Here is a 27,677-nt window from a genome sequence, read left to right as displayed (position 1 = left end):
AACATGGCTTGAACAGACACATTTATCTGTTTATTTTCCATCTTTACTTAATAGAAATGTATCATTATTTTCTTTTACTTCCTGAAGTACACCCTGTGATATTATTTAAAACAAATCAGGTTTGATTTCAGCATTTCAGAAATCAATCCAATTAGTTCTCACCTAAACTTGCTTTCAAAGACTCCAAAATTGACTCTATCACCAGACTTCAAAGTTCGAGAAGTACCATTCAAAAGTTTTTCTCCATTAACAAATGTACCATACTTAGAGGTGTCTTTTATTACCAATTCAGGGACTGTGAGAGCTTGACTCTGAAAATGAATATAAAATTGTCTTATTAGATACTCAAATATATATTGTTATACAACAAGAAGCAGCAGATGTATAAAATGAAAGCATGTATCTTAGGCCAATAGTATGAATATCTTATAAGTATACAGTACGCTGGAACAAATATCTTAGCTATGTAGTTCAAAGTTTATGACCTGCTTCTTCATTATAAACGGCTGAGAAAAAAATTCTCCATAATTACTTGAGTAGTAGTATTTTTTTGCATTCATCTTTGGCTATAATTCACTACCACTACCTTAACTCATGATACCATTGCCTCTGTACCCACGGTACTTCTATCAAGATGTATTAACATAGCGATATTGGGATGCATTTCCTACCACTTTTAGTAAATCATTGTGTAACATTGGTATACCATTGCTCATTTTTTTGCCTTTTCTGTTACCAGTCTAAAAGCTGTGAAAAAATGTATACAGATATGCTCTCTTACCCTACAAATAAAATATTCATATGAATTTGTTATGGGTCAGAATTAAAGCCCTCGGTGGACCCTGCATATACACAGAGCACCTATAATTTTAATGGGACTTCGTGCTACAAATAGGGTACGTGGTTGTGCCTCAAACTACACACCTATATTCTATGGCTGCAACGTTTCAGGTGACTTTTTGCAGGTGATAGTCATCAAATACACAAACCATCATAAAAGTACAGGCAGTCCCCGGGTTACGTACAAGATAGGGACTGTAGGTTTGTTCTTAAGTTGAATCTGTATGGGTATGTCTACACTACAAAGTTAATTCGAACTAGCGGAGCGCTTAGTTCGAACTAGGTAAACCTCATTCTATGAGGACTAAGCCTAGCTCGAACTTACTAGTTCGAATTAAGGGTTGTGTAGCCCCTTAATTCGAACAAGTGGGAGGCTAGCCCTCCCCAGCTTTCCCTGGTGGCCACTCTGGCCAACACCAGGGAAACTCGTATGCCCCCTTCCCAGCCCCAGATCCCTTAAAGGGGCACGGGCTGGCTACGATGCCCGTGCCAGGTGCAAGCCTGCCAGCACCCAGCCAGCAGACCCTGCACCTGGCACGGCTCGAGCCAGCCACTCGATGCCCCCCAGCACTCCCCCTCTTCCTGGGACCAGGCACAGGAAAGTGGCTGTCTAGGGCAGGAGAGCTGCCAGCCTGACCACCCAGGAGCAGGTGTGCATGAAAATCAAGGTGGTCCACTGAGACCCCCGATCCTGAGCCCTGAGCTTACAATGGCCGTACTGGGTCAGACCAAAGGTCCATCTAGCCCAGTAGCCTGTCTGCCGACAGCGGCCAACCCTAGGAACCCTGGAGGGGATGGACCGAAGACAGTGACCAAGTCATTTGTCTCATGCCATCCCTCTCCAGCCTTCCACAAACTTTGGGCAGGGACACCACTCCTACCCCCTGGTTAATACCACTCCATGGACCCAACCTCCATCACTTTAACTCACTTCTCTTTAAACTCTGTTCTAGTTGTAGCCTTCACAGCCTCCTGCAGCAAGGAGTTCCACAGGTTGACTCTTGGCTTTGTGAAGAACAACTTTCTGATACTAGTTTGAAGCCTGCTACCCATTCCTTTCCTTTGGTGTCCTCTAGTCCTTCTATTATGGGAACTAATGAAGAACTTTTCTGAATGCACCCTCTCCACCCCACTCATGCTTTTAGAGACCTCTATCATATACCCCCTCAGTCTCCTCTTTTCTAAGCTGAAAAGTCCCAGTCTGTTAAGCCTCTCTTCATATGGGACCTGTTCCAAACCTCTCATCATTGTAGTTGCCCTCCCCTCTCCCACTCTCTCTCTTCCCCTCTCCCACCTCCTTTTCCCAGTCTCCCCCAGTTTTGTTCAATAAAGAGAGATTCTATTTTTGAACACACGTGTCCTTTATTTTGTACATCAGGAAGGGGGGGTAGGGAAGGGTAAGTGGAAGGAGGTGAGGGAGGAATGGGGTACAAGCCCCCGATGGGGAGGACTGGGCTGGCTCTGCGGGCTTCTGGGGGTGGAAGCTCTCCTGCAGCCCCCCAATTGCCCCCTCTCCCCAGATGGCAGCCTGCGGCACTTGCAGCCGGTCTGATGGCCGAATGCTGTGACATGCCCAGTGTGGGTACTCCGGGCAATCCAAGCCAGGACTGCTTTGTAAGCGGGGCACCCCTGAGAATTGTCTGTCCGGGGTGGGGGTCGGGTCCCTTTAAGCACAGCCCTCGGCTAGCCTGAGACAGCAGCTCCATGCTCTAAGTCCTCATCTGATGCCCTGCCGGCACTGCTTCCGGCCATCCTTAACCCCGGTTCAGGGTCCAATCTGTGTGGACATGCTAGTTCGAATTAGCAAAACGCTAATTCGAACTAGTTTTTTAGTCTGGATACGTTAGTTCGAATTTGCTTAGTTCGAATTAGTGCTGTAGTGTAGACATACCCTATGTAAGTCGGAACTGGCATCCAGATTCAGTCGCTGTTGAAAGTGACCAGCGGCTGACTGCAGGAAGCCTGAGGCAGAGTTGCTCTGCCCCAGGCTTCCTGGAATCAGCCGCTGATCAGTTTCAACAGTTCTTACATACTGAATCTGGACGCCAGTTCTTACATACAGATTCAACTTAGGGGACACCTGCAGTTCTTAAGTTGAATCTGTATGTAAGAACTGGCGTCCAGATTCAGCCTGTTGAAACTGATCAGCGGCTGATTCCAGGAAGCCCGGGGCAGAGCAACTCTGCTTCGGGCTTCCTGTAGTCAGCGCTGGTCAGTTTCAGCAGTGGCTGACTTGGGGACGCCTGGGGCAGAGCAGCTTGTATGCTGCTGGGTTTCTCCAGTAGCGCCGCTCCTCGACGCTACTGGACCAACCCAGCAGCACCCAAGCTGCTCTGCCCCAGGCGTCCTGATTCAGCCACTGCTGAAACTTACCAGCAGTGGCTGAATCAGGACGCCTGTGGCAGAGCAGCTGGGGTGCTGCCGGGTTGGTCCAGTAGCGTCGAGGAGCGGCGCTACGGGACCAACCGGCAGCGCCCCAGCTGCTGTACCACAGGCGTCCGGAGCAAAGCCGCGGAGCACGCAGGCAGCAGACAGCCCAGACACACCGCGGCTGTCCCGCTGCCAGCGTCCTCAGAGGCTTTGCTCCCCGTCTCCCTGGTCTGCTGGTCTCCAGCAGACCAGGGAGATGCGGAGCAAACCCTGTTCGTTAACTGCGGATCCGACATAAGTTGGATCCGCATAACTCGGGGACTGCCTGTAACTGAATATTCATATCAAAATACCTTAACTCAAGGGTTCTCAAACTTTCCCCCTCTAAGTTGCTTGCGACTCCCCCGGTGAGTTGGGACCCGCAGTTTGAGAAACGTGGCTTTACTTGATCATTTTATGTCTTTATAAGTCTTATGGACTCTCCTCCTCCTCCCTCATGCAAATTCTAATTTTGCTGTGTAATTTATATAAATCACAGAAAATAACAAGAAAAATATTTTTGCATGGGACAAATTATACTAAATTTTGTTCAGTTACATAAGCGAGACCCACCTACCTCAAGAAGTCAGTGTAGCTGCATCTAGATGACATCCCTCTGTGAACAGAGGGAGGTAAATGAGGCACTTTGAAAGTGCAAATGAAGCGGGGATTTAAATATCTTGCGCGTCATTTGCATAATCATGTCATGGCACTCTTTCGAATAAGCACCATTTCAAAAGTAAAACCTCGGACTAGACGCACTTCTTTCGAAAACGGAAGGCTTTTTCGAATTATCCTGTAAACCCTAAGGTGATTATGCAAATGAAGCGTGGGATATTTAAATCCACGCTTCATTTGCACTTTCGAAGTGCCTCGTTTACATCCCTCTGTCGACAGAGGGATGTAATCTAGACGTAGCCTAAGTGTTAAACATATGTGCCTTAACAGGTATGTCTAGACAGCAAAGAAAAACCTGTGGCTGGCTAGTCCCAGACAACTCATGTTTGTGAGGTACAGGCTGCAGGAATTTTTCTTTGCTGTGTACACTGCCAAGTTTGGGCAGGACCCACACCTTGCAGGGTTCAGAGCTTGGGTTCCAGTCCAAGCCTCGAAGTTTGCACAGCAATCAAGTGAGCCCCATACCCTGAGCCCAAGTAAGCAGCCATGGGCTAGCCATAGGTGTCTAGCTGCTATACAGACATACCCAAAGACAGAAGCTTGGAACACAAAAGGAAGCAAGTCACAATCTAATACCAAACCTTACAGGGCTTGTCTGCACAGGGAAATGTACTGATATAAATTACACCAGCATAACTTCCCATGTGGGCATAAGATTGTTGATGAGGGGGAATTATACTGATATAATTATAGCAGTATAATTTTGTCAGTCAATTTCCTACTGTAAACAAGCTCTTAGGAATATTCAAGATAAGAGAAAGATACCATGAAACTACTGCTACTGTAAAATGAATGTAGATTTGCTGGAATAAGAATGGGACTGATTTCATATTGCAGCACAAATATTAAAGGTGGAGGAATTAAAGCTAGTCATAGCAAAACACGTTTAAGCCATAAATCCATAAAATAGTCAAGTGGATACTTACGAGGTTAGGTTCAGGATGGGTGACAGTCAAAACTGCATGAGTTCGACTGATTGACTGATCATCCTGAATTAAAATTGAACAGTTCTTGCGTCCAACAACATACTCAGTGCCAACCAATAGTCGATATGGCTCTCCTGATAACAACAAAATTAACAAAGATTTAATAACAGAAAAACATAAAGTACCTGTGAGCCATTCAAAAGCTTGCAGTCTTGTAATCCTAGGTCTATCAGGTATGACTAGAAGTGCAACTAATTTTACAGCTACATTTTCCCCTTCTCACTGGCTCCTGCACACTTAAGGTGCACTCACTGTTGTGATGAAAAAGAAAATGAAGTACATCAGATGCTTAAACTAAAAAAACTCACATACTGCACTATTACTAACAGGAAATGTAAAATACTTTTTGGGAACCATTGTGTTTTACGTGGCGGGGAAAAGGATATCATACTGCTATTTACCACAAGCGAAATATGAGTCAACAGTGTGACATTGTTGTGAAAAAAGCAAACATGATTCTGGGATGCATTAACAAGAATATTGTGAACAAGACACGAGAAGTCATTCTTCCGCTCTACTCTGCACTGATTAGGCCTCAACTGGAGTATTGTGTCCAGTTCTGGGTACCACATTTCAAGAAAGACGTGGAGAAATTGGAGAAGGTCCAGAGAAAAGCAACAAAAATGATTAACAGTCTAGAGAACATGAGCTATAAGGGAAGACTGACAGAATTGGGCTTGTTTAGTTTGGAAAGGAGAAGACTGAGAGGGGACATGATAGAAGTTTTCAAGTATCTAAAAACGTGCTACAAGGAGGAAGGAGAAAAATTGTTTTCCTTGGCCTCCGAGGATAGGACAAGCAGCAGTGGGCTTAAACAGCCACAAGGGAGGTTTAGCTTGGACATTAGGAAAAACTTCCTATCAAGGTGGCTAAACACTGAAATGAATTGCCTAGGGAGGCTGTGGAATCGCCATCACTGGAGATATGTAAGAGCAGGTTAGACAGATGTCTCTCCGGGATGGTACTTGGTCCTGCTGTGAAGGCAGGGGACTGGACTCAATGACCTCTCGAGGTCCCTTTCAGTTCTATTGTTCTATGATTCTATAGTATAGAATGTAATTGAATGGTCATGTAACTACATCAAATTTTAGTAGTTACACAACTGTTTGATAGTCCCCAGAGGCGGGACTGGCAGCCAGTGCATTCCCGGCCCCACTCCTAGAGAGCCCCCTGCTACTCCATGCTGCTGCTCCCTCTAGCATCAACTCCTGCTTGCCCCTCCCCACCACTACCTTTGTAAAAGGCAGCAAAAGAGAGGGCAAGAGGGTCCGCAGAGCCAGCATGCACGGAGAGCAGGCTTAAAAGCCTAGGATAGCTAGGTCAGGTAAAAATATTATTCTTCTGACATAACTATGATAGAAAAACTGTTTAGTGTATTCCAGACCTTAGTCAAGAAACCAAAGAATGAACAAGCATGAAGAATAAATGATCCTCCTGAAAAATAACTCAGCAAGATCAGGGATGAGGTATGCAAAAAAGACAGTTCCACCACACAAAGGCACTCAAGTTATCCATGCTGCATGAGTTCTTCAACTTGATGTTTCTGGAGCCTGTAATCCTCCATCCATTTGATATCTTTTGCGAGCAATAAAACTCAAATCATAGTGAGGAAAGATGAAGGACTATTTTCCTGAAGAATTTATTAAAAATGCAAAGTATTTTTTCCTCCTCAAAATCTTTTCACATTTTAACTCAACAGAAGAAATGTATACATTCTATTTCACTGTATTTACATGAAGTAAAACTTCTTGTAAATACAATTGCTGCCCTCAGATAAACCATTAACTGACTAAGCAATATAACTGAGGTCACAACACCATGTTTTACAAAAATTTTAATCTAATTCTTGCACTGTCATTACAGTTCTTGCTGAGAGTGGGCTTAAATGACAGAGGGGATAAAAATTAATTCTAATAGTTAATAAATACTAGCTATATGTTGCTGACATTATTTTAATATATTTACAAATTAGATACAAAGGAGGGTGAAGTGAATAGTGACAAGATTTAGGATGTTCAAAGTAAATAAAAAGTTACTTTGCGTGGTTAAGAATATATATGATTACAGAAACCCAGGGGCCCTAACAAAGCTGGATGGCAGAGGAAGTTCATTATTGACACATACAAAGTAAAGCATATTGCAATGAACAAATTTGCACTGCTCATACAAAGTACAAGTAAATTAACTTTACACACACACACACACACACACACACACACACACACACACACACACACACAGACAGACCACTATGGACAACATAAGGAAACCTCTCTGAAACATGCAATAGCAATAAAAAATGCAAACAAATTGCTAACCTGCATAAAGAATGATAGAAAATAATAACTGAAAATATTACATAAATCAACAGCACAGTCTCATGTAGAATATTATGACCAGTTCTGGTCACACTGTTTCCAAAAAGTCTTCAGAGAAAGAAGTGATGAAAATGATCAGTGGATGTGATATATCTTGACTTTAGCAAAGCTTTTCATACAGTCCCCCACAATATTCTTGCCAGCAAATTAAGGATTATGGATTGGATAAATGGCCTATAAGGTGGATAGAAAACTGGCTAGATTGTCAGGCCCAACAGGTAGTGATCAATGGCTGGATGTCAGGTTGGCAGTCAGTTTCAAGTGGCATGCCCCAAGGATCGGTTCTAAGGCCAGTTTTGTTCAACATCTTTATTTATGACTTGGATGAGGGGATGGATTGCACTCTCAGCAAGTTTGCGGATGGCACTAAAATAGGGGGAGAGATAGATTTGCTGGAGGGCAGGAATAGAGGCCAGAGTGACCTAGACAGATTAGAGGCTTGGGCCAAAAGAAATCTAATGAGGTTCAACAAGGACAACTGTAGAGTCCTGCACTTGGGAAGGAAGAATCCCAAGCACTGTTACAGGCTGGGGACCGACTGGCTAAGTAGCAATTCTGCAGAAAAGGACCTGGGGATTACAATGGATGAGAAGCTGGATATGAGTCAACAGTGCGCCCTTGTAGCCAAGAAGGCTTATGGCATATTAGGTTGCATTAGGAGGAGCATTGCCAGCAGATCCAAAGATGTGATTATTCCCCTTTATTTGGCACTGGTGAGGCCACATCTGGAATACTGTGTCCAGTTCAGGGCCCTGCACTATATAAAGGATGTGGACACATTGGAGAGGGTCCAGCTGAGAGCAATCAAAATGATCAGGGGGCTGGAGTACATGACCTATGAGGAGAGGCTGAGGAATTTAGGTTTATTTAGTCTGCAGAAGAGAAGAGTGAGGGAGGATTTGATAGCAGCCTTCAACTTTCCAAAGGGAGGTTCCAAAGAGGAAGGAGAAAGGCTGTTCACAGTAGTGATGGATGGCAGAACAAGGAGCAATGGTCTCAAGTTACAGTGGGGGAAGTCCAGATTGGATATTAGGAAAAACTATTTCACTAGGAGGGTGGTGAAGCACTGGAATGGGTTACCTAGGGAGGTGGTGGAATCACCATCCCTAGAGGTGTTTAAGTCTCCAAAGCCCTGGCTGGGTTGATTTAGTTGGGATTGGTCCTGCTTTGGGCAGGGGTCTGGACTGGATGACCTCCTGAGGTCTCTTCCAGCCCTAGGATTATATGAAAGGGCAATCACATTAAAATGAGTAAAATGCATTTGTAAGGAGGTGTGCTTCCCCTGTGGAACTCATAGCACGTGATACCGTCCAAGTGACAAAATCAGGCACCGACAGAGTTAGGAGACCAGCCCAATTACACGCAATATAAAAACCTGATTTACAGGGGGCGGGGCCACTGGCGCTGCAAGCCCCCCTACAGCAGACAGGAGCCAGAAAGCCCCCGCGGGTTGCTCGCTGCGAGCTCGCACACCGGGGGCAGGGAGCTGAACCCCGCTGCACCAGGCCGGCCGGCCCGTGACAGGCAGCACTCCCAGCACCCCGGCTTCCAGCGCCTCTGACCCGCCCCGGCGCCGCCGCGTGGCCCCGCCCCACGGGCATGGCACAGAGCGCGGTGGCAGCGGGCCGGAAGCAGGGGACACCGCGCTGCTGCCAGCCAGAGTCCGGCTGGGGGAGGGGCGCTGCTGCCAGCACTTACCTGGGGCGGGCGCGGGCCCTGCCGCTGGCACCAGCTTCCACATCCCAGCGGGGCAGGGGAGCCAAGTCCGCCGAGCCGCGTCCTCACAGGCGCGTCCCCGTGCGCCCTTCCGCGCGGCCACGGCCAGAATTCGCCGAGGCACAAGTCGTACCGCGCCACCTGTCGCCCGGGAGGGGCATAGCTGATTCCGCGCAGGCGCGGTGGCTGGACGGACGTAGGAGGGAAGGGAAAGAGCTTGCGCCAGCCAGAGAGAGGGCACGGGGTGGGTGCAGGGTCACTCGCAGGGTCACTCGCTGCCAGCCAGAGTCAGGCAGTGGTGGGAAGAAGCGGATGCTGCGTTGCTGGCAACTCAAACACCTTATCCAGCGCTATGAAGAGACTTGCTAGAAATGATTCGTTGAATCAAATATTGGAATTTACAATATGACTATTTTTCCAGAGATTTAGGAGAGGGACTCAGAAGCCAGGGCATGGATCTGTTCTCCTCTGACACCAGTTTCAACTGTGCCCATCAGCTATTGTATGACTGTCTCCTGACTGCACACATAAAATGAGGCTGAAGTTCCTATCTAATTCCTGCCAGGCATCCCTATCACAATACCAGCTTAATATTTTAATGTAAATGTTTACAAACTATACCAGAGCTCCTTTCCAGTACACTGAGCAGCCTTGATAATCCATCTAGATAGACACTTCAGTTTCCCATATCAACCCAACATTTACATAAATATAAAAACTAATAACCTTGTGGCCTGCATGCACACACATACTCTCCCCTCAGGATCACAGTCTCTATCCATCACCTTACACTTACAAGTACCATTACAGGGGAGAAAGTTAAGCCTTGCAACATATTCTGAAGGCTAACAAACTCAACTATCAGTGACTTAGAGAGAAAGTGGTTTCCATGGATCTGAGGTGCTACTTAAGAACATCCTGACAACTGAAACAAAAGACAGAACTATGCAGCACTTTAAAGACTAACAAGATGGTTTATTAGGTGATGAGCTTTCGTGGGCCAGACCCACTTCCTGAGATCAAATTGTGGAAGAAAATTGGCATGACCATATATACCAAAGGGATACAATAAAAAAGTGAACACATATAAAATAGACAAATCAGATTTTAGAACATTATCTCATAGACACTAACCTCCCCCCCCATCCTCCCTCTGTTCTAAAATCTGATTTGTCTATTTTATATGTGTTCACTTTTTTATTGTATCCCTTTGGTATATATGGTCATTCCAATTTTCTTCCACAATTTGATCTCAGGAAGTGGGTCTGGCCCACGAAAGCTCATCACCTAATAAACCATCTTGTTAGTCTTTAAAGTGCTGCATAGTCCTGTCTTTTGTTTCAGCAAGACCAGACTAACATGGCTACATCTCTATTACTATCCTGACAATTGTCATTATTAGGTACAGACATGTAGTTACAAAACAAATTGGAGGTGGGACAGCCTTTACAAGGAAGTATCAACAAGATACAGTGCACTCCTTTTATAAAAATTACATCTGTCCCAGATGATTTCAGTCTTACAAGCAACATATACATTCATATAGAAATGATTTTATACCAGTGGTTTTGATCACTACACTAGGTTCTTATATCAATTATTCCTATACAGCCGGTCCCCGAGTTGCTAATGGTCGACTTATGACAAAGCTGTTGTAAATGGTGGACCCCAACCTAGGAACATGATCCGTGCTTACGAACAGCGCGGTCGCGTGTAACTCTATGGGGTCCGACTTACGAACGAACTGAGTTATGACCAATTGCTTGGTTTGTAAGTCAGGAAGAGGCTGTAAATGGAGAACTGTAGTAAAAAACTTGAAGAAAAGAACATGCCCCATTCATCCTCTCACTTACCACCTGCCTACATTGTGCATGATCAACTTGACATCCTTCCTGGAAGCCTCAACAGAAGCCCAGAATAGAACAGGCATAGAGTATGATCTCTTAGGTCTAGAGACTCCACATCAGAGCTAAAACACACTAGTGGGACAACTTGTCAGAGCCAGATGTATCTTTTCTGTTGATAAATGGAAGATTTAATAATAGTTTATTCGAAATATTTCACCAAAATATTCATTTTTTCTTTTCTAATAATGTTTGTCCTTATCTTACTGCTTTTTATTTTCTAAATAATCTTTATTGGACTCTTATTAGTGTATTTGCTATAAGTAAACAATTACATGGTCAAAAAGCACTTAATAGTCATGGGGATTAAATAACATAAATAGCTCTCATCTCAACTCCTCACCAATACTGGTACACGAAAGTGGAGTACTTGCCAAGAAATTAAACAGGATCGAGTATAGCATCTTGAGGCACTCTACTGTTTATCTTCTTGCTATGATGAAAATTAACTATCTGCTCTATGCTTTTGTCTCCTAGGCAGTTTTTGATCAATTAAAATGGATCCTCCTTCACACCCACCACTTACGGCACTAGCAATTATCTATGCAGCCGGAAAGGAGGCACAGGAGGCTGCAGTGGTGGAAGGAGCAGGCTGAGCTTCAGGCTGTGCTTACACTGGAGAAGGCGTGGCTGTGTGTAGACAGAGGCAGGCGGGAGTGGCCAGACAAACGGACAAATCTGGTTCAGGCTCGAGCCAGCCGCTTGAGCACCGCTGGCGCTTACATGGGCAACAGCATTTCACCAATGGGTAGAACTACGAGTGACGGGTGAAAACGGGCGGGGCGGGGCTGCGCTGCGATTCCTGCCGGCCCGGCCTACTTGGGCAGCTGCAGCCTGCGAGTGCGCGCGCGCGCAACCCTTGCAAGGGAAACCCCCCCCCAACTCACACGCACGAGACCAAAGGGCGGGGCCAGAGCGGGGCTCGAAGCCCCGCCCCTTTGCTCCAGGGCGGCGCTGCCACGGAAGTAGCGGAGCAAAGGTCGGTCCGGTGGTGCTGCGGGCATGGCGCTCCGGGTAGGCTGCTGGCACCGCGCCCTCTGGGCTGCCGCTGCTGCTGCGCGTTTCCCTCCCACCAGGCGGGTAAGGCGCCCCCCCCACCCCGCGGAGAGGCGCTGCTCCCCCCCTCCCGCGCCCGAGTAGTACGGCGGTTGCCTGTCCTTCGCCCCCATATGCTGCCCTCCTGCCCCGGGCACAGTGTGTGTCCCTCTCCCCTGCACCCACAGGCTACCCAGCCATAGGCACAGCATATGTTCTGTCTGTCTGGTACCCACAGTCTGCCCCCATGACTAGGATACAACATGCAACACCTGCCCCTGTCAGATACAGGCCGCCCTTCTCACTCCACACCTCCCCCCATGACAAGGGTACAGTATCCAAAACCTGACCCCATAAGACACAGGCTGCTCCCCATGACTAGGGCACACTGTGCAACTCCCACCTCCCATCAGACATAGACTTCCCCCCTCCATGACCAGGGCGCAATGTGTAACACTTGCCCCTGTCAGACACAGGCTGCCCTCCCTGACCAAGGCACCATCTGCAACACCCATTCCCTTCAGATACAGGCTGCTATCCATAACTAGGGCACAGTGTACCCCTATCATCTTCTAGCAAACATACTTTTGTTATGGTAACCTGTCCCCATCTTCCATTCTTCTCCAGTCCCGCACAGTGTAACTGTATCCAAGAAATTAGAATAGCCCATCTTGATTCCCCTCTGTTTGGATGCAGTGCTAACCCCTGCAGAATAGTGACATTCAGCATTGCCTATCTCAAATGTTTAAAAAAAATCAGGAAATTGGCTTATAATGAAATTTAAAACAATAAACTGATTTCTTTTTATTTGCTTTTTGGTTTATTAGCCTTTAGGATGCCCTTGGTTAATTGTTTGAACTTTTCCTCTACCACCTTAATGGCTAGAAATTTACTTTTAATGAAATTTGAGATTCTCATTTAATGTTTTGATTTCAGTAACTAGGGCTTTTAAAAATACCAACTGATATCAAAAGAATTGTTAACATTGTGAGAGTTGACAGCACTGGAAATCCACTCTATTTCTCCCCTCTCTCCCCCAGGAACCCAGTGAACACCTTCCATCTCCCTCCACCCACTCAGTGTAACTTGCTTAGGTAGAGTCACAGTCACCTTGCCATACATTCAAAGTGTAATTTCAGTCCTGCTCCTCCCAAACATTCAGTGGAACCTTTCCCTATCTGAATAAATATTGCAGATGCTGGTGTGCAGCCAGCCTTTTACCAACCTTTGATCTTGGGAGCAGTGCTATTCAATACAGTTTAACAAAAATAGATTATATTTTACAGAGTGAAAGCAATAAAATAGATTGGTCTGTTTACTTATATAGGTACCTTTGCAAATCATATTTTTGAAAAATTTTGTCCAGCCACAGCACCTGTAGTATATTTTTTTGCTGCTGTTTTCAGTCCATTACTCTTTTGGTTCTAATTTGTTTCTACTTTTGTCTTATTTTAACTGGATTTTTTCTTAAATATGCTATAGTTAGAATTCCAGTATTGTGCCTGTCTCAGAGGGGTAGCCGTATTAGACTACAGGCAGTCCCCGGGTTACGTACAAGATAGGGACTGTAGGTTTGTTCTTAAGTTGAATCTGTATGTAAGTCGGAACTGGCGTCCAGATTCAGACACTGCTGAAACTGACTGCCAGTTCTGACTTACATACAGAATCAACTTAAGAACCCCAGGCGTCCCCAAGTCAGCTGCTGCTGAAACTGATCAGCAGCTGATTCCAGGAAGCCCTGGGCAGAGCAACTCTGCCTGGGGCTTCCTGTAGTCAGCGCTGGTCAGTTTCAGCAGAAGCTGACTTGGGGACACCTGGGGCAGAGCAGCTGGGGTGCTACTGGACCAACCCAGCAGCACCCCATCTGCTCTGCCCCAGACGTCCTGATTCAGCCGCTGCTGAAACTGACCAGCAGCGGCTGAATCAGGACCTGGGGCAGAGCAGCTGGGGTGCTGCCGGGTTGGTCCAGTAGTGCCCACGGGCGCTGCAGGACCAATCGGCAGCGCCCCAGCTGCTCTGCCCCAGAGTCCAAAACAAAAGCCTGGTCTGCTTGGGGGGGGGGAGCACACTAGCTGCGCCCCCCCCCCCCCCCAGCAGACCAGGGACACGGGGAGCAGAGCCGCAGCGGCAGCGGGGTGCCGCGCCTCTGAGGCTTTGCTCTGGCAAAGCCTCTGAGGCGCGGGACCCCCCGCGGCTGCGGCTTCAGTCCGGGTGCCTGTGGTCTGCTGGGGACCGTCCCCAGCAGACCACAGGCATCCAGACTGGAGCGGCAGCAGCGGGGGTTCCCGCGCTTCTGAGGCTTTGCTCTGGCAAAGCCTCAGAAGCGCAGGAACCCGCCCGCTGCTGCCGCTTGGGTCCCGGTGCCTGTGGTCTGCTGGAGACGGTCCCCAGCAGACCACAGGCACCGGCACCCAAGTGGCAGCAGCAGCAGTTCCCGCGCTTCTGAGGCTTTGCTCTGGCAAAGCCTCAGAAGCGCGGGAACCCGCCCGGTGCCCCTGGTCTGCTGGAGACGGTCTCCAGCAGACCAGGGGCACCGGAGCAGCTTACAAACGGGGCTTTCTCGCCCCGACTTCCGGGGCGAGAAAGCTCCGTTCGTAAGTGCGGATCCAACGTAAGTCGGATCCGCGTAAGTCGGGGACTGCCTGTATAACTTTAAAAACAATGTGTAGTCCTATGACACTTTAGAGACTAACAAAAATATACAGGATCATAGCTTTTGTGGATAAAATCCACTACATTAGATGAGTAAGAATGGAAATAATACAATCCAAGCTATATATAACAGGAAAAGCAGTTACCTGTCAATTGTAGGACATATATCAATGAAACTAATTAAGTGGGCTGGATGTTTCCCATTCATAACTTTTGATGTAAAAATGTGACGGGTAAATAGACTTTGTAGTGCATTAACCAGTGAATGCAGGAGTGGGTAATAATTTTTCGTGGGGGAGCCACTCCAAGATTTTGGAAAGTGGTCAAGGGCTGCACTTTCATGTGGAGGAGATGTGGGTCTAGGATGGAGGTTGGGTGCAGAAGGAAGCACAGCATAAGGGAGTGGGGTGCAGGAGGCAGTGTGAGGCCTGAGAGGGAGTTTGGGTGAAGGAGGGGGCTATGACCTGGGTCAGGAGATGGGGGTATGGGTGCAGGAGGGATTCTGGCCTGGGAGAGGGGCAATAGGCGGGAGTGCAAAGTTTGGAAGGGTGCTGTGACCTGGGAGAAGGGGAAAAAGATGTGCACACTACAGAGGGTGGTGACTTGGGACAGGGGAGTCGGATGTGGTGTCTGGGAGGGTGTTTGAGTGCTGGAGAAGATCCTGGCCTGGGGGGAGCAATGTAGGAGGGGGTACAGGGTCTGGGAGTGAGTCGTAACCAGGGGCAGGGAAGTGCAGAGGGTTTGGATGGTGACCTGGGGGATGGAGTTGGGGTGCAGGAGGGGCAGGGGTGCCAGAGGCAGGCTCTGGCTAGGAGGGCTTACTTGGGTATCCCCTGGCCTGCACCACCACCAAAGCAGGCTGGGCTCCCTGCCTGCTGCAGCCCCAGATCACTTTAAACTTCAGGCTGTTCCCTTCGTGTGGCTCTCAGCCCCAGGAGGAGAAAGAGGCTTGCACTGCCGCCATCCCCAGCCCAATCTCTCACTGAAAGATTGGCTGGGGTCATTTGCTATTGGCTGGTTGTTTCCAGTCAATAGGAGCTGAGGAATGGGCCGGGGGCAGGGACATCACAGGAAGCCTTCCCTCAGAGCAGACAGCTGCACAGACTGTGCTTTAAACCCTGGCAACTGTGTGCCTGAGGGTCCAAGCAGGGTGGTCCACAGGCGGGATCCAGTACCTTGTTGGGCCAGATCCAGCCCCTGGGCGATAATTTGCCCAGTCCTGCATTAAAGTCTTTATTCAAGTCCCAGGTAACAGTGTAAAATTTGTAAATGAATTCCAGTTTAGCAGTCTCTCTCTGTAATTGGATAGTGAAAATTACATTTTGTAGAAGAATGGCTACTTTTAAATCCATGTTTGAGTGTCCAAGCAGGTTAAAACGTTCCCCTACAGGTTTATGTTTGTTATCCTTCCTGATGTCTGATTTGAGTCCATTTATCCTTTGTTGCAGAGACTATCTAGTTTGGCCAATATACATGGCAGAACGGCATTGTTGGTACTTCATAGCTTATATGGTTAGATCCTGTGATGTCATCACTTGTATAGCTATGTGGACAGAGTTGACAATGAGATTTGTAGCAGGGGTAGGTTCTTGGGTGAGTGTATGTGGCTGCTGGTAAGTATTTGCTTCAGGTTGGGGGTTGTCTGTAGGCGAGGATTGGCCTGTCTCTCAAGGTCTGTGAGAGTGAGGGATTGTTTTCCAATATAGTTTGCAGATTGTCAATAATGATTCTGTTCTGCTATTTTCCTTATTGGGCCTGTCTTGAAGTAATTGACTTCAGGGTACTTGGCTGGCTCTGTCAGTCTATTTCTTCACTTCTTCAGGTGGGTATTTAAATTTTAAGAATGCCTGATAAAAATCTTGTAGGTGTTTGTCTCTGTCTGTGGGATTGGAGCAAATATGGATATATTTTAGGGCTTGGCTGTAGACAATCGATCGTGTGATATGTCCTGGATGGAAGCTAGAGGCATGTAGGTAAAAATAGAGATCAGTAGGTTTCTGGTATAGGGTGATGTTTGTGTGATTATCATTTATTTGTAAAGTAATGTCAGTGAAGTAGATTTCTTGTATAGACTGGTCTGAGGTTGATAGAGGGGTGGCAATTGTTGAAATCCCTGTGGAATTCTTCAAGGGTCTCCTTCCCATGAGCCCATATGATGAAGATGTCATCAATGTAGCATAAGTAGGGAATGGGAGCTGAGGAAATGTGCTAGATCAGCCATAAAAATGTTGGCATATTGTGGGGCCATGTGGATACCTATAGCAGTGCCGCTGACTTGAAGATATAAATTGTCTCCAAAGTGGAAATAGTTGTGGATGAGGACAAAGTCACAGAGCTCAGCCACCAGATTTGCTCTGGCATCATTGGGAATAGTATGCCTGACACCTTGTAGTCCATCCTTGTGTGGAATGTTGGTGTAAAGATGAAGAGCTTCTACATATGTGGTAGCCAGAATGGTGTTTTCAGGAAGATTACTGATGCTCTATAGTTTCCTAGGAAGTCAGTGATGTCTTGAAATGAGCTAGTAGTGCTGGTAGCAAAGAGTCTGAGGAGAGTCAACATATCTGGCTAATCCTGCTGTAAGGATGCTAATGATGGAGATTATGGGACCTTTGGGATTTCCAGATTTATGGATCTTGAGTAGCAGATAGAATACTCCTGGTCAGGAATCGGGGGCAAGGGAGGAATGTTTGTGTAGATTTGGTCCTGAGCTGTAGCAGGGAGTTTCTTTAGCAGATGTTGTACCTGGTACTGTGATACTTTGACTTTCCAGACCATCTGTCCATTCACAAAAGGTCTGTCCTGTAACTGTTTACCTCTTCCGTAATGTGCTCAGTAGATTGCTATATCAGGCCTCCTAATAGGTAAGGTCAGAAAACTTATCACTGCATTTAAGTAAATAAAGAAAGTTTATTATTTTCTGTTGTGGCAAATGTATACACATGATTTGTCAATTTATCAAGAATACACTAATTTTCATCTTTCAATGCACTTTCCAACATGGATTATTTTAATTCCTGTTTTAAAAACTGTACAGTTGAGATACAGAAATTATTTGCTAAATCAGTAGCAGGCCTGGAATAAAAATTCAGGTTTCCTGATTCCCAGTCTCCTACTCCAATCTCTCTATGACTGCCTCTCTTAATCATTTCTCTCTTAGACTTTTCTGTATAATATTTTTAATACTAATTCTATGATTGATTCTTTATATGGTCATTAATCTCTAATAATCCATTCTTGCTTGGTTTAGACCACATAACTTCAACTAGTACTATTTCATTTATCTTCACAATTCTGCCAAATCTTTCAGAACTTGTTGGATCACATCAAAATAAATCTGAATATAACCTCTAGGTGGAGTCCTTTACTTTTTTTTCCTGTGTAATCATAACTTTTTTTATGCTTCTGGGGAAATCTTACTATTTTATAGCAAAAACAGAGTGTGTAAATATTAGGAAGATTCATAGATCACTGAAGCAGTTATATGTGGAAATAATTTCAATATCATTATTTCCCACATCATCAAACATAATGGTGACTTCCATGACTAATACATGGCATTGTACAGCATTTTTATTGCCTTGTCCAGTTTAGTGTATAAATTAGGGATGTGAAGGTTTAACCAGTGGGACTAGAGCAGCTACCCGCCTGCCACAGACAGAGAGCTGCCCCCTGCCCTCTACCCCAAGAGCACCACTGGGGCCAACCAATGAAGCCCTCCTCCAAGGAGGTGCTGGGTCTGGCACAGGCAGTTTCCCACCCCACCCCTCAAGGAGGGGCCAGACCAGGCCATACAGCCCTACCCCCTGAGGCCTGTCGGGGTGGCCCATGCAGCCCCTCCCACACCAAGGAGCTGCCAGGGCCAGGCCCTGATGAGGACCCCAGATATTTCAGCCCCCTTTCCTGAGCCCCCCTCGGCTGAATAATGCACCCATCCATCCTGCACTTGCAAACCTCTCAGCCCCGTGCATTGAGCCCCCACACCTTTCCTTGACTCCTCTATCCCTACCTCCTGCCCTGAATCCCCCCCCCCCACGCCTCTGAGCCCTCTACTCTGAATACTGCACCTCTACTCTGAGCCTTCCCACACACCCAACCCCATACCCTTACTCCTGCACCCCCCATACCTGCCCTGAGCTCTCTCACCCCCTGCTCTGACTCCTTTACCCCCCAACACCACCAACTCCCTGCCCTGAAGGACTCGGGTAATGCCGGGTAAGTCTTCCACTTAGAGATAATGGATAAATATTACGTATATCTGTGTACAGAATAAGAAGGCATCTAGTCACTATTTGTCGTTGAGTGGAATGGGTGAGAGAATAATCATGCCTATAAATCATCATCCAGAGGTTAAGAAACTACAAAAGTCAGATATGATTAAGGATGTGAAAGGTTAACTAGTAAGCACCACGCTGCCCGCTGCTCCAGCTGGCTGTGCCCCTTAGTCTGCCTGCTCTCCTCCCAACCTCTCCCCCATAGTCCTGAGCACAGCCTTGCCCCAGGGAGTGGCTGTCCTTCTCTTACCCTGGGATGGAGAGTACAGGTGCTAGGTCTGTGAAGGGTGCCAAAAATCTTAAGGATAGTCCCGACCATGCTCCTCATCACAGTCTTTCCAGTTGTTCATTAGGGATGTGATCAACGTTGGGCATGTATAGCGTGTTCTCTCCTCTCCCCACAGAGAGAAATGCTTTATTTTAGTGGATATTTTAAATACATGTTGCTATGTATTGATGCTAGATGAAGCCAGGTCAAGGAAATGTGAGTTTTGTGATAAGGATGTAATAGTGTAGTCAATTAACAGATAAGCAAAAGCTTATCAGTTAATGCTATAGACTACACACATTTCCCTCCCCATCTCCCTCTTGCCAGTAATTTTTTTTTCAGGCTGGCTAGCAGCCTGTCTCAGTCCTGGCTTGTGACAGGTCCAGGACCTGTCCCAGCTGCGACTGCATTTAAAGTGTCTTGGGAGCCGGGTGGGCGGGCGAGCAGTCCGGCTCTTTTCCAGCTTGCATCAGGTCTGGGAGCTCAGACCTCCTCAGACGGGGGCTGCTTTATCTTTATTAGAAGCGGCAGCACAGGAAGACAGGCAGGCAGTCTGCGAGGAAAGCTGGTTTTTAAACTGGCTCCCATCGTTGACCATCTCCTGCCTGGCACCCAGAGGCAGTAGTGCAGAGTGGCAGTGGACTCCTCAGGGTAAGGCTAGAGCACACCGTCCGCTGCCCCCGTTCCCAGGGATTACAAAATAGTTGACTACCTGATAAGAATTCATGTGGTTACTTGACTATTCAATTAACCGATATTTAACATGCCTCGTTAGTGATGAACTTCCCGCAGGAACTAGGGATCATTTCACAGTCTCAGTGTGGCCCTCCAGAAGGTTATGTCTTTCACATAAATGAGCTTTATCTTCTTTGTAGAATTTCATTGTACCAGAGGTACAAAGTTGTTGACCACAATCTTCATGCTGGAGATATCCTGGTCCTAAATCATGGAGTGTCTTGATGATAAGGACTGAAACCTTGAACTTGCTTTGAGATTTTAAGGGTAGTACTGATTTTAATGTATTCGTAGTAGCCTATGTTATTGAGATGTATTACAACTTTCTATAGCACCTGGAGTTTACTGAGTACTGAAGGTTTCATGCCCAGGTATTTTGCATTGCTGTAATCCAGCCAAGAGATCATAAAAGCATGAATAACTGAGGTCAGGTCATTGTCCACCAGAATGGGACAATCTTCTAACCAACTGGAGATGGCAAAAAGTGTTATTTGTGAATGCCGCCATGTGAAAGTTTAGAGTCAGCGAGCAATCTAAAAGTGCTCCTAAACTTAAGACTGAATTGAGCAATAGTAGGTATGTACCTTCAACCAAAGGAGATTCACCAGGACTGAGAACTCTTGAAAATATTTTCTTCTGCCCATTAACATAACCTCTGCCTTGCTGAGGTTTGGCTTCAGACAGTTGTTTGCAGCCAGGAGCCATTTTACATCCATCATGGCCATCTTGGTAGGAGTGTGACTAAATGTATTTCTGTGTATCATCCTCATGTTGCTGGTGGAGATTAGCTCTCTGCCCTATCCACGGACAGGAGTTGCCATTAAAGCAACTTCTGTTCCACAACTTGGCCTGAATCCAGATTGTGCTGTGTCTAGAATAGTAGCTTCAATTAGAGGAGGTTGTAATTGACTGTTAGCCAGCTTCTCTATGAGTTTGCTTGGGGAAATGGGAGATTTAACACTGTGCAGTAGTTATCTAGAACTAATGTGCTCAGGCTAGGTCTCTTCAGCATTGGTTGAACTATAGCATGTTTGAAGTAGGAAGGAGAGATTCCCTTCTTGAAAGAAGCATTGACTTATTTTAGTCAGGAATGGTGCCATTTGCTCTTCCCTCTTTCATAAGCCAGGAAGAACATGGATTGGATTCACAGATTTCAGGTTGACACTCTTGTGCAATGTCCAGAACTTCTTGATGCGTGAATACAGTAATTCCTCATTTAACACTATAGATATGTTTCAGAAAATGATCATGTTAAGTGAAAACGTATTATGCAGGGTCAATTTTCCCATTGAAAATAATGGAAAAGTTGGGGGTTGCGTTTCAAGCGGTGGTGTCTGTTGGGACCGGGACATAAGGTTGTGAGAGAAAGGGGACTGGGTTACAGCAGGGAGGGGAGGTGTTTGGCTCTGGGGAAGAGAAGGGCAGGAGAGGAGAGGGGGATTGGGTTGGGAGTTTGCTCCTGTGACGGGTCTGTCAGGACTCACACTGCGTCCGGTGAGGGGGGATCGCCGGGGAATGGCGCGGTGAGCGGCGAACCCTCCGCCGCTTTGCAGGGAGGCAGGGGAAGCCCCGTGCAGCCGCCAGCAATGGGCTGTCTGGGGAAACCCAGCCGCTGGCCTGCAAGCGGGGGCAGAGGAGGAGTCAGAGGGGAACAGTGCGGCGAGCGGTGAACCCTCCGCCGCTTTGCAGGGAGGTGGGAGAAGCCCCGTGCAGCTGCTGGCAAAGGGTCAGCTGGGGAAATCATGTTATTCCAGGGACAGTCGTGTAATTCAAAAAACGTTCCCTAAAAAAAAATCGTACTATCGCGAAAACGTGTTAAATGGGCATGTATTAAATGAGGAATTACTGTATACTGAATTCTGGGAATGCAGATTGGCTGGTAGCAATAGGTGAAATGAATCTTTGTTGTTTGAGAAGGTTTCCTGAATGTGTGTGGTCTTTCCAGTGATGTAAGGAGATAGTTTATTGCAGTGATTGGTGCTCAGTTCTAGTGCCAATTGCAAACACACAGGATTGAGGAGAAGGGAGTGGCGAAAATGTCATTCTTCGCAAAAGCCTTTGGCTTTTGTTGTTTTCATGTAAAAGTTCTGAAGGTGACTGGCAGTCAGATAGTAAAATTATCTTTGATATGGAAAAAGATTATTATAGTTTACTTTGGTCAGTTAATTGTTCATAAGGAAAAAAGAGAAACATATTTTGCCAGAATAGAACAACTTGTAAATAGCTAACTGAAAAAGCAAAACATTAACTTGTATGATTATAAATATATTTCCACAAGGTATGCTGTGGAAAAGTTCTAAATTTTGATGATATTTACCTAGAAGACTTCAATCAGCACTAGGATATTTACTTTAGTATGTAATCTAGATTTGAACAGTGATAAGTGTGAGTTTGTCTACCACAGAATTTCTTTGTAGTATTGAATTCATTTATTTGCCTCACTGAGTTGTTGTTACTTGGATCACCAGGTTCACTTCAGAAATGTAAGATTTCCTTATCTTTAAAACAACTTTTATAACTAAGTACACACCCTTTTTCTTCTGGTCAAAACCAGTCTTACAGAAATTCTTAAAAGCATTGTGGCTGGGGCAGGCTATAATTGTCATCTAACCTTTGACATGGATTATTGTGAAGTGTAATTTAGTTTCCATTGGTAGGTTCAGGAGCAGTCAATATAGTTTTGCCCCCACTGGCCAGCCCCACTTAATTTTGAGACTAGCCTGAACGCCTATTTAAATTCTTCATTCTGATAGGGAGACAAGCAATTTACATCACTCCAACCTCTCACTGATAGCCTTCCTGCAATCTGAGTTACCCTGGGCATCTTTGTTTTATTTACTCCAATGCAGAGGCTTTAAATTTAGGAGATAATTGGCAATAGTAGAGGATCTAGCATAATGAGTTCCCAATGGTTAAACTGTTCTAGCTGAAATTTTACAAAAGCCTTCAGCTTGAAGATTTTCAGTTTATACTGTTCAAACTAGCAAAATTATAATCAACTAAAAAGTGGGTGTTATAATGGGATGTTCAGGCATTTTTAATGCTCCATCTATAATAAAAGTTCTAGTAGTAAAAGCTTAACTCGTATAATTAGTTCCATTAACCCATGGCATTAGTTGTATGGGGCTTGATCTTGTTCCCATTGAAGCCAGTAATCAGGGTGGATAAAATCAATGAAAAACCTATCTAAAGATAGTTTTGATTAAGATCCATCATAGCTCAAAGATATCTCTCTTTGGAACAGGGCTTATAAATTCTAATTCTACAGTACAGTATAAGGCAATATATTCATATAATGCTTAAGAAAAGTTTTATAAATGAGTTTCAGTAGTTTGTGGATTAGGGACCTGATTTGATGGGGTTCCAGAGCCTTCTGCATAGATTATTTAGGTTAATCTTTCTAGCTACCCAATGGGATTCAGTGTTCAGTCTAAGACTACAGCTAGACTGCTGCTTTTTATCGGAAAAGGGTATGCAAATTGTGCTCAACAATTTGCCTACTTTTTCCGATAGTTTTGTCGGAAGAGGCTTTTCTGTCTACACCGAGCCAAATTTCGGAAAAACCTCTTCTTTCAGAAGAGCCCTTCTTCCTCATGGCACGAGGAAAACAGGGCTTCTAAAAGAGCATGTCTGCTCTTCAGACAAAGAGTGCGTCTGCAAAAAATGTTGAAAGAGTAGATGTGTTCCCTGGATGCGATAGAATTTTTCTGGGATACCTCCCAGAAAAACTCCAGAGTCTAGACATAGCCTGGATACCATCAGAGAGGCTTAATTTTGCAGTAGTCAAACTGTGAATTTGTGTCTCCAGAGATAACATGCTTGTTAACAGCAAAAATGTTTTTAAATATATAAATAATACATAGAGATGAGAAATAAGACCGCATCCATATTGACCCTCTGCAAATTTGTGTACATACAGACAATCCCTTACCACTGTCTAAAAATGTAAAGTTTCAGAAAGTTCAGTGAATTGAAGATTGTTGGGAGAGATTTAGATCTGGACAAGGAGAAGATGTCTGGAGATAAATGTGAGAAGGGAGGGACAGTCAGTAGAAGCAAAAGTAAAACTGTTTGAGCAGCATATTCCAGAAATGTCGAGGTTTTTCTGAGTGTCGCCTTCATTGATTTTAGACCTGCCCATACCATTCTCTCAGTAGAATGCACTTTTATGTAGAAAAACCATGATTAAATTGAGTCTTCCTGACTAATGATTTAAATCAATTTGATTTAAATCTAATCACCCTGCCAATAATGAAAATTCTATTTACTAAAATGATGAAGAATCAAGGCCTTGGGTAGCTACTACTAAAAGCCCCAATCTTGCAAGGATTTATACACCTGCTTATCTTTACACTTAGTTAGTAGTACTGACTTACGAGAGCGACTCATAATGCATACAGTTAAACACGAGCAGAAGTCTATATAGGAGCACTTCAGTCCTCCTTTGGGATTTACAAACAGCTGATAGATCCACATTATTGAATCCCAATGTAAGATTACAGTCTACAGGAGTAATCATTGTAGGACTGGGCACAGTGTTCAAAAGAATAAAAATACTTAAAATATATTTTCAACAGTTATTTCATTTGGAAATGTAGTGGAAATTACAGCAGTATATTCACTCTAGAAATTAAAATGACTTTAATATACATATTTGTTTAAAAGTATTCATGTGTAGGCTGATGCAATAAACATAAAATAATTGCTGACAGGTAATTTGTGTCAATTGTGAAAATATTATTGTAATTCCAAGACGGAAAACTTAATTTTCTTATAATAGTTATGGGAATCCATGCATACTTGCAATAATAAATTATTTTCTTTTCCAGTTCAATCATGCATCAAATGTATTAAGTCAAAGCAGCAATGCACCACAAGCTAGCTTCTTTTCACCTCTTCAAAAAGTGATGTTACCACCAAATGCCTTTCAAGGAAAAGTGGCTTTTATTACTGGAGGAGGTACTGGGCTTGGCAAAGGAATGACAACAGCACTGTCCAGTTTAGGTGCTGAATGCGTTATATCAAGCAGGTAAATCCTAATAATCAAACCTAAAAAATCTTTTTTAAATTTAGTATTGAAAACTACATTGATCTGCTTCCTAATTCTTCATAAACAATACGTTTCTTATTCATAGCTACAGTAATGTAATTTAGATCTGGCTCTTCACCTGCGTTACTATTTTAATTAGAATCTGGTGTGTTACATTTTCAAAAGCTACTCTCAAATGTATGCAAACATATTGCAGAGTGTAAACATTATATTTAAAACTGTTAGTATTTATGTAGGATATGCAATGCCTTCTGCTTGACTGCTGTATAGCCATCAGTGAGAAGAAATACATATTAATGTCATAATGATAGTCCACAAGTCTAAACACACTCTGTCCACTTAACTATACAGGTGACACCATCACAGTACCTAACCACACAAGCCACAACATCAGGGGCTCATACACCTGCATATCCACTAATGTGCTATATGACATCAAGTGCCAGCAGTGCCCATCTGCCATGTATATTGACCAAACCAGACAGTCTCTGTGACAGAGGCTAAATGGACATAGATATGACATCAGGAATGGTAACACACACAAACTTGTAGATGAACATTTTAACCTTCCTGGACATTCAATAACAGATTTAAACGTAGCCATCCTTCTACAAAATAATGTTATCACCCAGGGAGACAACTGAACTAGAGTTCATGTACAAGTTCAATACTATCAACTCGTACTTAAATAAAAATCTTAACTACAGAAGCAATTTCCCAGCTTTTGAGATTCTCATCTCCACATCAAATGCTGTGAATAAGACACATCCATCCTGGTCCTACAATTGACAAGTAACTTCTTTTGATGTTATATATGCCCTGGATTCTATAATTTCTACTCCAAGTCATCTGATGAAGTGGGTTTTACCCACAAAAGTTCATGGCCTAATAAATTTGTTAGTCTCTAAGGTGTCACAGGACTGCTTGTTGTTTTTATACTTAGGGAAGGATTTTCTTAATATCTCACTTAAACTAACTGTCATTATTGTTAAGCATGGGAATAATTTGCCAAAGAAAGTTGTTGAATCTCCATCATTGGAGATTTTTAAAAGCAGAGATGGTCTGGGATAGTCTAGATAATATTTATTCGTGCCATGAGTACAGGGAACTGGATTTCATGACCCTCGAAGTTCCTTCCAGCTTTATGATTCTAAATAAAATGCTTAGAATCCTAGAACCATGAGTTTCATAAAATCATAGAAGATTAAGATTGGAAGTTTATTCCCCTGCTCAAAGTAGGACCAACCCCAACTAAACTATGTCAGCCAGGGCTTTGTCAAGTCTGGCCTTTGACAACCTTGAAAACCTGTAAGGATAGAGATTCCACCACCTCCCTAGGTAATCTATTCCGGTGTTTCATCACCCTCCTAATGAAATAGTTTTTTCTAATATCCAGTGTAGGTCTCCCCCCCCACTGCAACTTGAGATCATTGCTCTTTGTTCTGTCATATGTCACCATGGAAAATAGTCTCACCTCTTTGGAACTCCCTCTCCCCCTTTCTGGTCAGTGAAGGCTGCTAGGATAATGGCATTTTTGTTAAATATCGCTTGATATATTTTTCTATCAAAAGTATCTTTTTTTGTCCCAGCTGAGTTTATTTTAGCTGATAATATGAGAGAAGATTAATGAAATGAAAATGCCAAGTGGCCATTAAATTATTTTTATTTCAAAGGTGAATTTTGCACTAAAATCACCAGTACATAGACGGCATTCATAGAAAGATTTTAATGTTTCAAAGTGTAATGATTTGTAACATAGATTCTTTCAGTGGAAACACAAAAGTCATACTAAAATGTATAATTATTTCTAGGAAGATAGATGTTTTGAAACAAACTGCAGAAGAAATTTCTTCTAAAACAGGAAACAAGGTAAGTTTATAGTTAAGTTTGTATTTTTATTAGTTTTTAATGTGCTTTAAAGAATTTTTTGGCTTCTTTATCTCGTGAGTGATACTTTAATAAAATCTTACAGTTGCCTTTTTCTCTATTATTATATAGGTGCATGCAGTCCAATGTGATGTGAGAGACCCAGTTTCTGTTAAGAATGCTGTTGCTGAATTAATCAAGGTGGCTGGACACCCTGCTGTAAGTATGCTAGTTAGGAGGCAATGACTTCAGTCTTTATTGCTGAAAATACCCTGAACAGTTTGTGGGAACAAAAATGTTTCTATAGTGCTTATCGCCACTTTCAATGCTTCAATAGCCAACTGGACCAAATCCTGTCCTCTTACTTATTTATAAGTTCCATTGCTATTAGAATGGAATTACTTGTTTGAGTGAAGCAAGAAGAATGTAGCCGTACAAGAGTAATTATAATTTAACCCTGTACTTATGACACCTGTCACATTATGCAGAGTCTCTTCCCAATTAGAAGCAGAAATAACAGTAATAATGTCTTTCTTTCATCCTTCCTTGCCTTTATTTTGGTGTATACAAAATATACAAGAAAGCCCTCAGCAACTCACTGAGCTAAATAAATCAGAATTCTCCTACAAGTTAGTTTCCATAATGGCTGAGTAAAAAAGGCTGTTTTGGAACAAAACTAAAGGAACAGGTTCTAAAGGCAGAGGCTGCTCACATATATAGAATGGGAAGTGACTATACAGAATGGCTGTGTCTAGATTGCACCCCTTTTCCTTAAAAGGGATGCACATTAGACACAACGCAATTGCAAATGAAGCGGGGATTTAAATCTTCCCTGCTTCATTTGCATAAACATGGCTGCTGCTTTTTTCCGGCTCGGGGCTTTGCT

General features: G+C 44.4%; 2 protein-coding genes across 3 annotated transcripts in view; one reads left to right on the top strand and one right to left on the bottom strand.

Moving 5' to 3' along the window:
- Positions 1-9,167, bottom strand: part of NBN (nibrin) — a 52,292-nt gene extending 43,125 nt beyond the window's left edge. The window contains exons 1-3 of one of the 2 annotated variants that reach the window (XM_075920420.1): positions 8,990-9,167; positions 4,854-4,987; positions 163-311 (exon numbers count right to left, since the gene is read on the bottom strand). In XM_075920420.1, coding sequence (XP_075776535.1) covers positions 163-311; positions 4,854-4,987; positions 8,990-9,032 — 326 coding nt within the window. In that variant the 5' untranslated portion in view covers positions 9,033-9,167. Of the gene's footprint in view, positions 1-162; positions 312-4,853; positions 4,988-8,989 lie in introns of those variants that run through there. The other variant, XM_075920421.1, reaches the window with a different exon arrangement.
- Positions 9,168-11,832: 2,665 nt separating this feature from the next.
- The window catches only part of DECR1 (2,4-dienoyl-CoA reductase 1), a 32,352-nt gene continuing 16,507 nt past the window's right edge, over positions 11,833-27,677 (top strand). The window contains exons 1-4 of the mRNA XM_075920423.1: positions 11,833-11,991; positions 24,705-24,904; positions 26,737-26,794; positions 26,924-27,010. Coding sequence (XP_075776538.1) covers positions 11,914-11,991; positions 24,705-24,904; positions 26,737-26,794; positions 26,924-27,010 — 423 coding nt within the window. The 5' untranslated portion in view covers positions 11,833-11,913. The remainder of the gene's footprint in view (positions 11,992-24,704; positions 24,905-26,736; positions 26,795-26,923; positions 27,011-27,677) is intronic.

This window comes from Pelodiscus sinensis, chromosome 2 (assembly GCF_049634645.1).
Source record: "Pelodiscus sinensis isolate JC-2024 chromosome 2, ASM4963464v1, whole genome shotgun sequence".
NCBI lineage: Eukaryota > Metazoa > Chordata > Testudines > Trionychidae > Pelodiscus > Pelodiscus sinensis.
Note: the sequence above shows the minus strand (reverse complement) of the source record. Positions and strands in the feature narration are given on the sequence as shown.